The 14034-nt window shown below is 39.2% G+C and overlaps 1 protein-coding gene across 9 annotated transcripts in view; it reads right to left on the bottom strand.

Annotated features, from left to right (window-relative positions):
- Window positions 1–2646: 2646 nt before the first annotated feature.
- znf618 (zinc finger protein 618) overlaps window positions 2647–14034 on the bottom strand; it is a 42702-nt gene continuing 31314 nt past the window's right edge. For 5 of the 9 annotated variants that reach the window (XM_016680452.1, XM_007569555.2, XM_016680450.1 and 2 more), the window contains 5 exons: window positions 11612–11659; window positions 11095–11172; window positions 10258–10416; window positions 8320–9419; window positions 2647–7541 (listed from right to left, as the gene is read on the bottom strand). In XM_016680452.1, coding sequence (XP_016535938.1) covers window positions 7002–7541; window positions 8320–9419; window positions 10258–10416; window positions 11095–11172; window positions 11612–11659 — 1925 coding nt within the window. In that variant the 3' untranslated portion in view covers window positions 2647–7001. The remainder of the gene's footprint in view (window positions 7542–8319; window positions 9420–10257; window positions 10417–11094; window positions 11173–11611; window positions 11660–14034) is intronic. The other 4 variants (XM_007569540.2, XM_007569572.2, XM_016680479.1 and 1 more) reach the window with 3 other exon arrangements.

The following is a 14034-nucleotide window of genomic DNA, read 5'->3' as shown; positions in this document are numbered from 1 at the left end:
CTGATAAAAGTCAGCACCCACTGAACAGGAGAAACCTCCATCCCAGTGCCACAGGGTCCTCCATGCAAGACAAAAGAGAGGACGATGGGAACACTTCCTTCCTTCTGTACATACCTGTCCTTCCGATGCTCACTGGGCAGAGAAGTTGCGACAGCTCCGATGGTCCTTGGTTGATCGGGAGTGGAAGTGGAGTTCCACAGGTGGAAGGAAAGCTGCATGACAGCAGACAAATTGAGCATGGGAAATGAAACCTGGACGCTGCTTCTTTAGTTGTACAACAGCCAAGGGCAAAAAGGAAGTCTGTGAAACTTTCCCTGCTCATTTTCAGCCACATAGGTAAAGCAAAGCGTGTAATCTCATGGTATGAGATTTTTTTTTTTTTTTTTTAGTTGGACGCATGCTAATCTTGCTCTTGATATTAAACAGCCATATTAACAAAACCTACATTTTCTTACTTTTTTTTTTCCAGATCTGATGTTTTTATTTGTAGTTTAACACTGCATTGCCTTTATGCCCTTTTACTTGAATCATTTAAAGCCTATACTGCCACCTAATGTTCACAAACTGACTTCTAGAGGGAACCCCCTTTACACTCTGTTGCCCCAGGATATGCATTATTGTTCTATTGCACTCAGTCAACATTTATTTCAGAATGTGGCGTTAATTGAAAAGCATATATTTTTTAGCTTTGGATATGTAAAAGGTTGTGTCGGGGTTTCTATGAGAGAATGCAGATTTGAAATTTCTCCATAACCCTGAACTAAACGGAAGTAATTGTCCATTAGGGGGGTTATTTTCTCCCATTTTTCTTCTCTTAATAACAGAAAATGAGGACTGGGTCCTAAGCACTTAAGTAAAAACAAACTTAGCACGTCACATCAGTAATTGCTTGAAGAAAAACGTCACTGTCAACAGCCAACAGTGGGCTACGTTGTATGCGTGTGTGCGTGTGGTGGGTAAGGGGGGCTGGTGTGGCAGTAGACAAAGAGCTGGGGGGGCAAATGTGGACACATGCTGCAAATTAGGCTTCAAGCAAGCAGCCCCTTATTTCCTTATGTTTACAGCAACAGAGGAGACGTGAGTGCAGGTGTTTCTGCATGGCTGCACCTCAGTGCACCTTAGGGACAGACTGACCTGGGTGTGAAGGGAGGGACTACAACAGCAGCCTATGAAGAACACAGACAAACTTTTTTTTGTCCCACTCCCTCCCTTTTTCCTCCCCCCGCCCCCCTATCCATAGCCCCCTGAGGAACCCTTGCACGCACTTCTAAGCAGCTTCTGCGTATACACTCCCTGTGGCCGAGCTTCAAAGCTGGCTGGGTTTTTTTTTTTTTTTTTTTGTGTGTGTGTAAAGCCTGTTTTCACTCGACATGTGTCTGACGCCCTCCCTGTTTCCTCCCCCCACCCCCCTCTCCATAGCCCCCTGAGGAACCCTTGCACGCACTTCTAAGCAGCTTCTGCGTATACACTCCCTGTGGCCGAGCTTCAAAGGTGGCTGGGTTTTTTTGTGTGTGTGTGTGTGTGTGTGTAAAGCCTGTTTTCACTCGACATGTGTCTGACGCCCACCTATGTCAGAAACTGTGGAAGGCTTCATTTCTACCTGGAGGTGAAATTATGCTGGGGGAAAAAAAGCAAACTGAATTCTACAGGAGTAAAATCTCAAATGTCACGTGGTTCTCTTGCACTGCTTTTACTGTGCCTTGCGAAGGTATTTATATATCCTACATCTTTTCAGCTTGCCACTCTTAAGTTTAGTTGTATTTTTTTTATGTAAATAAAAAATGCAACTTTTTCTTTTACAAATTAAAGCATAAAAAGTGCGACATGCCTTCATATTCAGCCCTGTGTGACATGAGGTCCTTAGATAAAACCCAGCTTGAAATATTTGCTGTGCGCTTGTGTAATTTAAAAAAATACCTACTATGCGTCATTGAATAAGTCAGGATAGGTCTGTGGGATATACAAAACATAATCATTACAATTTTTGCAAAAAATATCAATCTCAGATCATGAGATTTCACCTGCTTATTCTGTCTATAATTAAGCTCCTTTGAGAATCAGCTATTTTAGAGCTGTGCAAGTGCTGGCCATGCCTCCAACTCCGGTTTTTGTTTAGACAATAACTCTTTAATTAAATAACTTACAACAATATTCAATGTTCCTTTGGGAACAATAAAGTATGTTTGAATTCAATTTACTCTTAGCACACATGAAAACGTCTGCAAGCAGACGCGCATTTGTACAACGGTACATCTTTGACCTTGAGTAAGGTCCAGAGGCAAAAAAAGTGGAGTCTGCTGCAACAACCATCAAAGATGCAGCAAGCGGTTTCTGCATAAGTGAAACTCTCGCAGTTTTTGGTAGGGTCAGTGGACCCGCTTGAGCTTTTTACGCTGCACGGGGATTGTTCACGAGTGAGGGGAGGCTAAAAAAAAATGGGAGATCAACAGATGAATTGTTGCGACTGCTGCACCGGTCAGATGTGGTGAAGAGAAAGCGGCGCCGAAAGGCACTGCAAGTTAAATGCAAGAGAAAGCTTTGAGGGAAGCGTAGCTCTTGACCTTCGTCTTCACAGAAAACAGAGAACAAAACGACAAACAGATTACACACAAAAGTCTTTATACAAGAACTACAGCAAGCTTAGCATATTGTCACACAGAAGTTTAAAGTTTATTCACACATAACATACTACAGAGGGTAATGTATTCAAGAAACATTGAATAGCGCTGTCATATATGTCACAGGAAAAAAAAGAAAAGAAAAAAAAAAATCAAAACCAAAAGACAACCGTTTCTTTGCCGTTATATAAAAATATTGTTGCTACAAAAGTATAAATTAGGTTTACTAATAAGACAACTCAGATCTGAATCTACACAGAAGTCTGCTGCCAAAGTGCGATAAAAAGACTAGCTGAACAGAATCCAACATATTATTATTTTTTTTTTTGCATTTTAGCTGAGTATAAAAAGGAAGAAATGCCTGTAAAATAGGATGAAAGCAACACCGAGTTCTTAACCTGAATTAATTAACTAGTTGAACAGATCTCCATGTTAGCATTCATTTACCACAACTTCACAACTGAACTTTTTATTATCTGAATAAGTTAAACCCCTTAAACAAAAGAAAACTTACAGCTGAGTTCAGCGTTTCTAGTATAAGTATCTAAGCTGACTTTTCTATTATATCAAAACTTTCTGAAATGCTACTGTAGAAAAAAGAGGTATAATGTTATTGGTGCTCCCCACTTTTTCTCTTGAATGAAGGCGCCCCCTTGTGGCATAAAAACAGCAGTTCTCCTGTATTTACAGAGTCCGTTTCTGAAAAGGGATGATGTCAACCTCTAAACACCAACCAGAAAACAGAATAGCTACTTCCACCTGGAGAGGCAGAAATTCAGTCAGAGTACCTTAAAGTAACATCATGTCAGAGCCAGAAGGATTCATTTTTATCTGATGAGAAACACTGGTTAATAATATTATATATGATTACTCTTATCAAAAGCATGCATATCTTAGTTATATTTTTCATTTAATCAACAAAAAAAAAGGAATACTATTTCTAAGAAAATTTAATTTCTTGTCAACAATGGCATTTTGTCCCAGAGCATATCCTATTGGAAAACGGAAAAAAATAAAACAGTGAGAAAAATCCCTTCATCAGTGAGCCCAGGAAAACTGTTGAAACCAGCAACCATGTACAGTATTTTGACCGTTTCTTAGATCTAACCCACATTTCAATGAACTGGTTTCTGAAAATCTCAATACTGCCTTCTGAGTGCTGAGGTAAAACATTGGATTGGTACTTGAAAAGTGTATTTCAAACAGATTTTACAGTCACTTTTTTTTTCTTTTTAGCTTTTTTTTTTAATTAAAATATAATAAACAAAATCAAAATATTCTAAGAAATCATAAAGTGGGGATAGGGAGGTAGGGGTGGCAAGGCCTTTAGGAACTTGGGAGAAAGAAAATCTACAGTCTACTTAAAAAAATGTAGCTAAACAAAAAAGTTTGCAAAGCAAATCCTCAGATCTTTGTCTCTTTTTTTTAAGTGTTTCATAAAATTTAAATCAGTCAAAAGGGGGGGAAAAAAGAGTTTGAATCAAAACTGGTACTGATCTGAAATTCTTATAAAAGATTAATCAGTTTTCTTTTTTTTTTCTTTTGGCTTTACAAACGTGTTACTATTCCCACAGATGTATTTTCATTTGCTGCACACTTACATTCACTTTAAACAAAACAGCCCTGCCTTTAGCCTTCCAATGTTCACTGCGAACTGCATTAGTGTGATGCTGTCTGTGCAAAAGTGAGTGCTAACAGTGTTAAAAGAACTATGTTTCTGTGTACAGTCCATCAGTGTTTTCTGAGAAGGCTGCTGTTTGCACTGAAACTGCCATCATACAGGCTTCAACAGAAAAGGAATCACCTGAAAGCTGCAAAACATCTCCTATAGTACAGTGTATAATATGCTAAGGGGATTTTGAGGTGTGGAGAAATATAAGTGTTTTTCTTTTTATTATTTTTATTTTACAAAGTGAAGGGTTACTTGGTGGGGTGGGAGATGAGAAAATAAATAACTGCACTGCAGCATTTAGGAGTATTAAGCTAAATTCAAGCTGTGTGAAAATACAATCTCAAATCACAGTATCAGTTTTGAAACGTCCTTCGTTGTGACACCAACAAAAATAATCTAAATACTCAAATTCGATTCTCATGTAGAGTCATTTTAAGTCTATTTATACAGTGGATACCTGTTTTAATGCTTAAGTTATTACTGACCTGTTTTATGAGCATACGTGCTCAGTTGATTTCACCTAATAAACATATAAATAAAGCACTTAAGTCACACAGTTGTACATGATTAAAAAAAAAAAAGTCACCATGTGGACACTAGAGGACGCTGTTTCCAGCTATAAATTCCTGATACGTCTACACGAGTGGCCAAGAGAAAAGAAGCAAATGCTTAAACAAAAAAGAAGGCAATTAATGTACAAAACAAAGGCAAGACAACTGAAGGGTTACAGGTCGAGTCAAGGAAGAGACTTAAGGCCCAAAAACAGAGAGAACAAACCAGAGATTGAATAGTAATTACCAAAGGCAACAAACAGCAGTTTCCATTCTTCCAAGCCATTTAAGGAGGTATTAGCGCAATTTAATGTACACTCACTTCATGAACACACTTACGTTAAGTTTAGCGGATACACTGGTAGACCAAAACAACAAAACAAAATAAAATAAAGTAAAATTCCTCAGTGTTTCTTTTCGATGGCACCAGGTGTATTTTGGGTGGAATGGTTGAAAAACAAAGTCGTGGTTCGGTATCCACCTCAGCACTGAGGTCACAGTTTGGTTTCTTTTTAGGTACAGTGAGGAAAAAGTGGCGGTGCCTGCTCGGATGTGCTCATTCCTGAGAAAATCCTATTGATTTTACAAACGTTAAAACGATTTGATGCGGATTGATGACTTGCGTTGTGAGAACAGTCAGATAACGGGACCTGTGTGCTGTATTAAAGCTTATTGCCTTAAAAGTGGAAATCTATAGCTCAAAATAGGAAGACGATGTTTATAGTAGGATGATAAAACTGGGAAGCAACAATAAATAAACCAGCACACTTCCAATGGACTGTATTTTTCTTCTAAACGAGCTTCAAAAAAATAAAAATAAATACATATACATGCTGAAAAATGCCATTATGGAATAAACTCGTGCAAGCAAAGCTCACCAAGTGAATGATAAGCTGTTCTTTTGAGAGTCCAGGTACAATGTCTGAATCTAAAACAAAAGCATTGACGCTACTCGTCGATAGCGGGTGCAAAGTGATGTGGCATTCCTGAATTACCAGCATTTGTAACCATTAAGCTAGTGAAATCAACTGTAGGAGGTTTTTAAGCTATATGCTACCTGGGTTGTGCTGTTTTTAAAAACAATAAAACATTTTAAAAGTTATTATATCATAATGTTATGGAATACATTTCAGGAGTAATCCAGCTCTAACAAGTACGACTGAACAATTTCATTAAAAGACGCAAAATGAAAAATATTCAATTGGATGCTTTCCTCTTTTAATCCTTCAACTTCTATTAATTTCAGATCTGTGCAAGTCCAACGGTTTGACTTGCATGTCAAGAAGCAACGAAAAAAACAATTTCAGCAATTTTCTTCACAGTTTGTAATTAAAAAGGAAAGCATCACATAAAATTAGTTACCTTCTCAGTTGAGAAAAAAATGCATGCAGTGCATGCAAATCCTCCAGCGCTACATTTTCTGGCCGTCAAAGCATCTGCAACGCTTAAGCTCCGTTTTCTGCCCATTGTCCGACGTCGACTAAGCTGAAGTTTTTTCCATTTTAGGTGTGTTGTGTAAGAAAATCCTAAACCTAGTGCACCTAATTTTCAGAAGTGCAGTGGCAGTGAAGATTAACTACGTAATTCTTTCGTTGTACGCCCTAAATATACTGCTACAGTAGTTTGCCGTTATCTCCCTCCTGAACGGTTTTGAGAAGTAGGTTGTTTTGTTGTTTTTTTTTCCAGAGGTGTGTAACAGTAGGCCGAAGCAGTGAGAGCTCTAATTACCTGAAAATGTTGTCAACCAGTGAGAGTAACAGCATCGTAGCCTTGTAGAGGTTTAATCATTAGGCTGGAGTAATTTAAATCACTGACTGTGACAGATGAAATTCTTCCTGCTCACACGTGCGTCTTAAACCAAGGGCCGCGCACCAAACAGGACTGTCTCGTCTTGTCAGAGATACCGTTCCACCCCTGCTCTTTGCTCTGTACTTTACATCAGCCCAGTCCTCACAAAATATATAAAAAGCCATTTAATTTTATATGTGTGTACAGTCTTTGCAGTGTGTGTGTGTGTGTTTTTCTGTATTATTCTGCCTTGAGGAGTCTTTAGTTTTCTTACACACTGATGTTTACAGTTCATCTAAACCTACAGTACATAAATATTCAGTCATTGGTTGGATGATCGTTTGGTTGATTACGGACTGATGGGTTGCTTTTCTAACCCATATTGGAGCGAAGGAAAATGAGTTTGTTCATCTCCTCAGCAGTGACCTGCTGCCTCCTCTTCATTGCCAGACTTTGTTCACACACAGTCACACACTCACTGCGTATGCCCACCGCAGGCACGGCGAGAAGCCACAGCGCCAAGCGAGCGAGCTTGGGGAACTTCTCACTCACTGTCGAGCTCCAGTACTGAAAGAGGTCAGGTGTGCCTTGGACAAGTGGTTCGGCCAGGTACTGAAATATCTCTTGCCTAACTTGTCCCGGACCTTCGTCGTTCCCCGAAACCAGAGAGGAGCCTCTCGAGGGTCCGCCGTTGTTTCCAGCGCCATCTATACGGCTTATTTTCGGGGTGGGAGGGCCGTCTCCATCCCTCTCTTCTCCGCTAGAACCACCTCCACCGCTCAGACTTCCATCCCTGGTTTCAGCAGCCATTTCGCAGGCACGGGAAATGATGTCCTCGTGCTGGTAGGCTGGAACTGAACGCAGCTTGAGCTGTGGGTCCAGGACCATGGCTACCTGGTGGGCTCTTTCAACCTGCAGAGAGAGAAATATCACCGATTATTTGAATGAACACCAAACAGAATCATTCATAACCAATTATACAGCGTTCTGTACAGATATTCAGTGTTTTATTGGGATGTTTTACAGACTAATACAAAGTTGACACGGTACATATTCATTTAAAATGTTTCCGAAAAAGAAAAAAAAATTGAAATGCATTTATTTTCACACCCTCTGAGCCTCTTTTATGCAATACAGTTATTTAAGGTACGCCTCTACCGGCTTGTTTCAATCTTAAATAGATTTTTTTTTTGTTGTTGTTGTTTTTTGCAATTGTGCTTGTTCTTATTTGAAAAATAGCTCAAGTTCGGTGAGTTTTAACGGAGAGCAACTGTGAAAAGCAATTCTTAAGACATGCAAGTGAATCCCAGATGCATGTAGATCTGGACTTTGATATGATCATTTTAACATGTGAACATGCATTGATCTAAACTGTTCCATTGCAGCTCTGCTTGTACGTTTCGGGTAGTTTTACTGACCATGGTCTCTGTTTGGATTGAACAATTTATTATCTTTAAGGTTTTTCCTAAGAAGAGCATCCCCACAACATGATCCTATCACCACCAGTATAAATAATTTTGCAAGGTTCTGTATATCAGAGACACTAGTTCAATAAGATGAATCAATTTTTTTTCCCTTTTTATCAAGCTTAGAGTCTGACAGCTGTAATCTTTTATTAAATTTATTTCTTTTTTTTTTCAGAAGAAAATACAGTTCAGGAAACAAGAAGGAAATATTATCAATTTTGTACCTTAAAGTTTTCCTTGAGGGCTTCAAGGAAATAGTGGCAGAGTTTGCTAGCGGTGCCAGTCCCAGCCTCCCCAGCTTTAGATGTGAAGAACTTCTCCAAGCGCAGATAGACAGGCAGTACTTGCTGTAGGGTTGGTCTCCTCTGGCTGCTCAGCTCCAGAGCTGCCAGGCGAAGAGGTGCCAGGAGACAAGCCAGGGTGCTTAGCAGATGTTTGTTAAGTCCTTGAAGAAGTGGCGCGGTGGACTTACTGCGGCCATAAGCCTCACAGATGTGTTCGAAGTGTGCGTGGACCTGCAGGAGGGCCTCTGCCATGCGGTCCCAGCATGGAGGTGTGGGGCATTGTGCAGGGGAGCCTTGTGTACTTTCCTCAGTTGTGCTTGTGGATGTGTTGAAGCACTGTTCCTCACGAAGGGCCAGCGTGGAAGAGGAGGCGATGTCTCTGCAGGTTGAGAGAAGCTCGGCTAACTCGTGAAGCCCTCGAGCCTGGAGGCTGCGTTTCCCGAGAACCGCCTGAACGACGGCGCCGAGCGAACACCCCGCACACCGCAAGCATATTCTCCCCCGCCCGCCGCTCCCCAGCGGCGACCCTGCGAATCCGGCTGCCCACAGTCGAGGCTCGGAGACGTACACGGTTCGAATGTCCGACATGACAAACTCAGACAGCACGTTCTGCACCCAGTGGTGAATCTGCTCGGGCCCCTCCCTCAGCTCCGCCTCCCTCACGCCGAGCACGTAACGTTTGAGGCGGGACCCCTCCACCTGGTAGGCTGTGAGCACGTAGCAGGCGTCTGGGCCAGAGGTCTGGGAGTGGCAGGTCACTGCGATGCCCAGCGAAGCATTGGAGCCCAGGGCACACGTGACTTTGACTTTCACTTGGTTGTACATGCGGGGGAGCTGGCGCAGTGCCAAGGCACTCATGTTGCCAAGAGCGTCGCGGGTGGAGTAGGCACCGTGACGAGCCCCTGTGTCCACAAGGGTCTGTGCCAGCTTCAGGAAGTCTTTGCTGTTTAGCACATTGAGCATGTTCAGATCAGAGCACATTACCCGTAATAGGCGCTCAGCCACCTGCTGTCTCTCCTTCTCAGGTAGCCCATTGTTCTCTGCCAGTTGAGTCAGATGGATTACCAGGGAAGAAGAAGAAGAAAAAAAGAAAAAAACAGAAAAACAGAGATAATCAGTATTATTATTTGAAGTATTTGATGGCTTGATTCCAATATTTAACATGCTGGAAAAAAAAAAACAAATGTGGCTGAAAATGTCCTGAAAATAACATGAAAAACATATAACATTACCAATATACTATATAAATATTAATGTCCCAATCCAACTTTGAATGCTGGATCTGAGTTCCTTACTAAAGTGCTCTCTCAAAAACACATGTTAACATATTTCCTGTGATTTGATGCCAGTTGCACCCATAGTGTTACAGGGTGAGCCGTGTTTTCCACGGCTAGTTTTGAAAAAAAAACAACAAAAAAACAAAAAACAAAAAAAATACGAACTTCTTTGGTGGTGCAAAAACTGCATTATAGGCGATAGTCAATGCATTGTTTATTTAGCTATTTAGTCTGGGTTAACAATCTAAGTGAAACTATAAAAGAGCTACTGTTACCATCAACTCTGTCTACGTTTCTTTAACATAGAAATAAACCCGGACCAGTGCATCTGCTTTGGGTGATATTACATCAGAACATTAAAGACGCTTTTGTAACCTAGATAACCTCATGTTGGAACAGCACTTTAACTCTGTGCTGCAGAAACCTGTTGGCACTTAATTTAAAATTACTAGGGTTGGCACTGATAAAAATCTTAATCAGGATATCCCTAATACCAATACACTAGTATAGCTGTAGATATCAAAAGAAAGATGAAAGAGGGAGGGTTCATTTACATGTTATGTGCCTACACCCTTAGACTTAATGAGCTAGCAGTACTTACGGCTGAGTGTATGGTTCCTCTGAGAGATACTTTGAGGCTGGATTTGTATTTTCACTGAGGGATGGGCCTGAGCCTGGGACCCTCTCCACAGCTGCTCTTGAGGACCCGAAGCTGAAGAGGTTTTGGGAGAGTCCCCTTTGGTGTGGTTCTCATTATCAGCTGAAAAAAGACAGATGGCAGAAAAAGCGTCTATCAATAGAGTACCTCTTGGGAAACCAGTAGCGAAACTGTAAAACAAAGGTACGAAAATTTAGGGATTAAAAAAAAAACAGGAAAAGAAACATTAAAATTATGCGCTCCACAACCCTGACTCTTTAATAGATGAATCATCTTTCCAATCAGTGGTGTACATTTTTAAACTTCTGAGTGAGTGCTAAGCGTCTGCTCCTTTACAAGATCAAACTCAACTGTTTATGCCAGTCTCTAAAATTCATTAAAACCACTTAACTACAAACATAAATATTTAAGTGCATGGGTGCGAAATGGTTTGTTTACTGGCACAAAGCGGAAATACGCTGGAACGAAATGGACTGTCTGGGTATAAACAAGGGTAAAAACCGGAAAACGTCCCACAGCCAAACAAAAGACACGCAGCTGATTAAGTGTGTGATTCTCAAAGTATTTTTCAACAAGACAAAGACCACAGCAGCTTCAGGTCCAGATCTGCAACAACCCTTATAGCAATCTCTTTCTTAAAACTCAGCATTAATATTGAGCACAACTTTAAAAAAAAAAAAAAAGACTACACCTCAAACCTCGTTGCCAATGAGGACTTGTGCACATTATTCATTTGTCTCGGTGCTAAGCTCAAGGCTTAATCTGTATTCGTAAACTCACCAGCGTGCGACTGCATGTGCTCCAGGAGGTTGTTGTAGAACTGGAACTGGATGCCACAGGCACCACAAGTGTAGGGCTCTAAAAAGATCACAACGCCCAAAAGACTGTTGACTCTTTGTCATCAGAATAATAAAAAAATACTGTGCATTTGTCAACCTGGCTAATATTTCCTGTTTTATGAAATTTATTTCCCTTGATCTGTCATGGATTGATCAAATTCAGTTCAACTGTCATATGATGATGTTTAGGGTGTTTGCAGGTTACTGTGATTCAAGACAAAATCACATCCAACATAGAAGCCCCTCCTTATTCTGTTAGTACTTTGGGCTATTTTAGTCTTTAGTAATTGACTCTATGAAAGCAAAAAAAAAAAATAAATAAATAAATAAATAAATAAATAAATAACAAAAAAAACAGCATTTACATCTTAACTTAATTAAAAAAAAAAAAAAAAAAATTGGAAAGTTGGAGTCCAGAAGAATAGCACAATGTTTTAATTTTTGGCACTATTACTTACTTTGTGATGTAGAGAAGGTGGTGGCCACCAGAGGGCTCGGAGTTCCTGCTGACAAGAGGAAAGGGAAGGATTTAAAGCTACAGACACTGTGGTGCAGGCCTTTCTGCATCACTCTTTCCCTTTCTTCATTAAATCTGTCCAACTCCAGATTCTCTGCTTCTATTTTTGCAACAATAATCCAGGGTGGACTTATTCAAAACCAGGAGTATCAAATAACAAAAGGGTGTAAATGCATTTTTTTTTTTTAAAGCAAAAACCAAAGAGCAGCCTAATAAAACATGAAAAGGCCTTCATCTTTAGAGCCATAAAGGCTAGTCGCAGCATCATCAGGGATGCTTTGATATAGTGTAGCTAAAGCCTGTACGGTCAGCTTTAATCTTAGACCCTATAACTGCAGTCGCAAATAGCCTATAATCATGCTACCAAATTTAAACTTCCAAGTCCACACAAGCAATAATAATGCTAAGCTAATAATCTTCATCACTGTGTGTTTTGGTCTGGTTGCTTTTACATGATTATATGGCAACTAATATTTTAATTAGCGATCACTACACAAACAAAAACAAAACCTTCTTTTAAATATCCAAAATTTGGCAACACTTTCCCTCAAAATGAACTTCGCCGAGCTTTTACCTGCAAACGTCTTTGCAAAAAGATGAGAGGTTATTATACGACGCTGCTTTGTAAATAGGAATTTATTGCAGTGAAACCATGGACTAGCTCAGGCAGCTGTGGAAATCCTTGAGCTGCTGGGATGATTTGCTAATCCCTGGACTTCTATTCTATTTTGGTTACAGATCCCAAAACAGTCATTTTCTGTCATAATTGTTATGATCCAAGCTCCCAGGATTATTTATTGTTTGGCAGTAGAAACTGCCTTATTTTCTACATTTAAAAATAAGTAAATGCAATGGTTAAGACAGCCTGTTATTAGTCAATCCCTGCCCAATTAAATGGGAGTATAGAAAACCTAACAATCCCTTGGGATGTTGTTTTCCCCCCCCCCCCTCTCTTTTTTCCTCCCATGAACTCACAAAAATAAAGATTAATGCTTTCTGAGCTCTTCATGTGCATCTCGTTTTGGTTTGACAATTTATTTTGGTTTTCACTTTTACTTTCTAAATTATGCCTTGGGATGTCTGCTGGAACTCCAGGGGGCTTCTGTTGATGAGCTTTGTGCAGCCAGGCAATTTTATGTTATTAGGATGCTGTTTTTTTTTAGTTTAATACGTTCTAGATTAAGATCGTATATACAAAATTTACTTTATAGCATATGTAGTCTTCTGGTTTGATCATAATATACTCACACAGTAACACTTTGAATGGTTGGCTTGTATTAGGTTTTGTGTCAAATTAAAAAGCACCATATTAAAATAAAGCAGGTAATGAACATACTTTTAAAAAATAAAATTATACATTTTTGTATTAAAATGTTTTTTTTAATTGACCTGATGCAACATTCTAAATCCTAAATTTCATGTCTGCATCAGCTGCAAGTTAAAAATCATTAAAAATCAACAAAATTAACAAAAATAAATCTTCCGTCTGCATGTAATTAATCTTCGTGTGTTATTATGTGTAAATTGAGTTACTGAAATAAAATAATGTTTTAATAATTTTTTTTTTTTCAAATGCATCTGAAAGTATTTTTAGATGCTTATTATTAGTTATATGCAAATTCTATCCAATTTTATGCTTTCTGAAAATGTATGACCAATTTTAAGTCTTTCTAATGTGTTATAGTTCATAATTTTTTTATTTATTTTTTTTTCATGGTTAGGGTTTGGAAGTCAAGCTTTAATTCAAACAACAGTTTTCAGTCTTTGTCTCGTATGAAAACTTTCTCATTAAGGTATTTGGCATGTCCGTATGTGACAGTTTAGGTCAAGTCATTGAAAATTATTTCAACAGAAAAATCTTCCCAAATAGATAAAGTTGACAAACGCTGAGCTTCTGCAAAGACATTCTTAAAGCTCTGACCTCAAACCTCAGGAAAATATGTGGTTCATGCTTCGGTGCCAGGACACAAACCGATTTAAATGAACTGCATCAACTCTGCCAAAAAAAACTGTAATCAAAGACTCAAACAGGGTTACGCTAAAATCTGGTTAATCGCTACAAGAAGCATGTAGTCAAATGGCAGAAAGACATTTAGCCAAATATTAGAGGCGGTGTAAATATATTTTTGGAGTCTGCGATTTTTGTCCTGCGTGCATAAGAAGAAAGTCCAATATAAATTCAAACTTGTGCATCAACATTTTACTTTTTGTGCAGTGGAAACTAAACACTAAAAACTACAAGTATAAAAATACTGGTCTAACTCCAGTCCAGACTTGTTCCCCAATGAGTAAAATATAAATGATTCAGTGCAAACTATTTTTAGAGATAAATTGCAAAAATTAAGGAATGTTACTTTTAATAAT

This window comes from Poecilia formosa, unplaced genomic scaffold (assembly GCF_000485575.1).
Source record: "Poecilia formosa unplaced genomic scaffold, Poecilia_formosa-5.1.2 Scaffold6, whole genome shotgun sequence".
NCBI lineage: Eukaryota > Metazoa > Chordata > Actinopteri > Cyprinodontiformes > Poeciliidae > Poecilia > Poecilia formosa.
The sequence above is the reverse complement of the archived record's forward strand: the minus strand, read 5'-3'. Positions and strand labels throughout refer to the sequence as shown.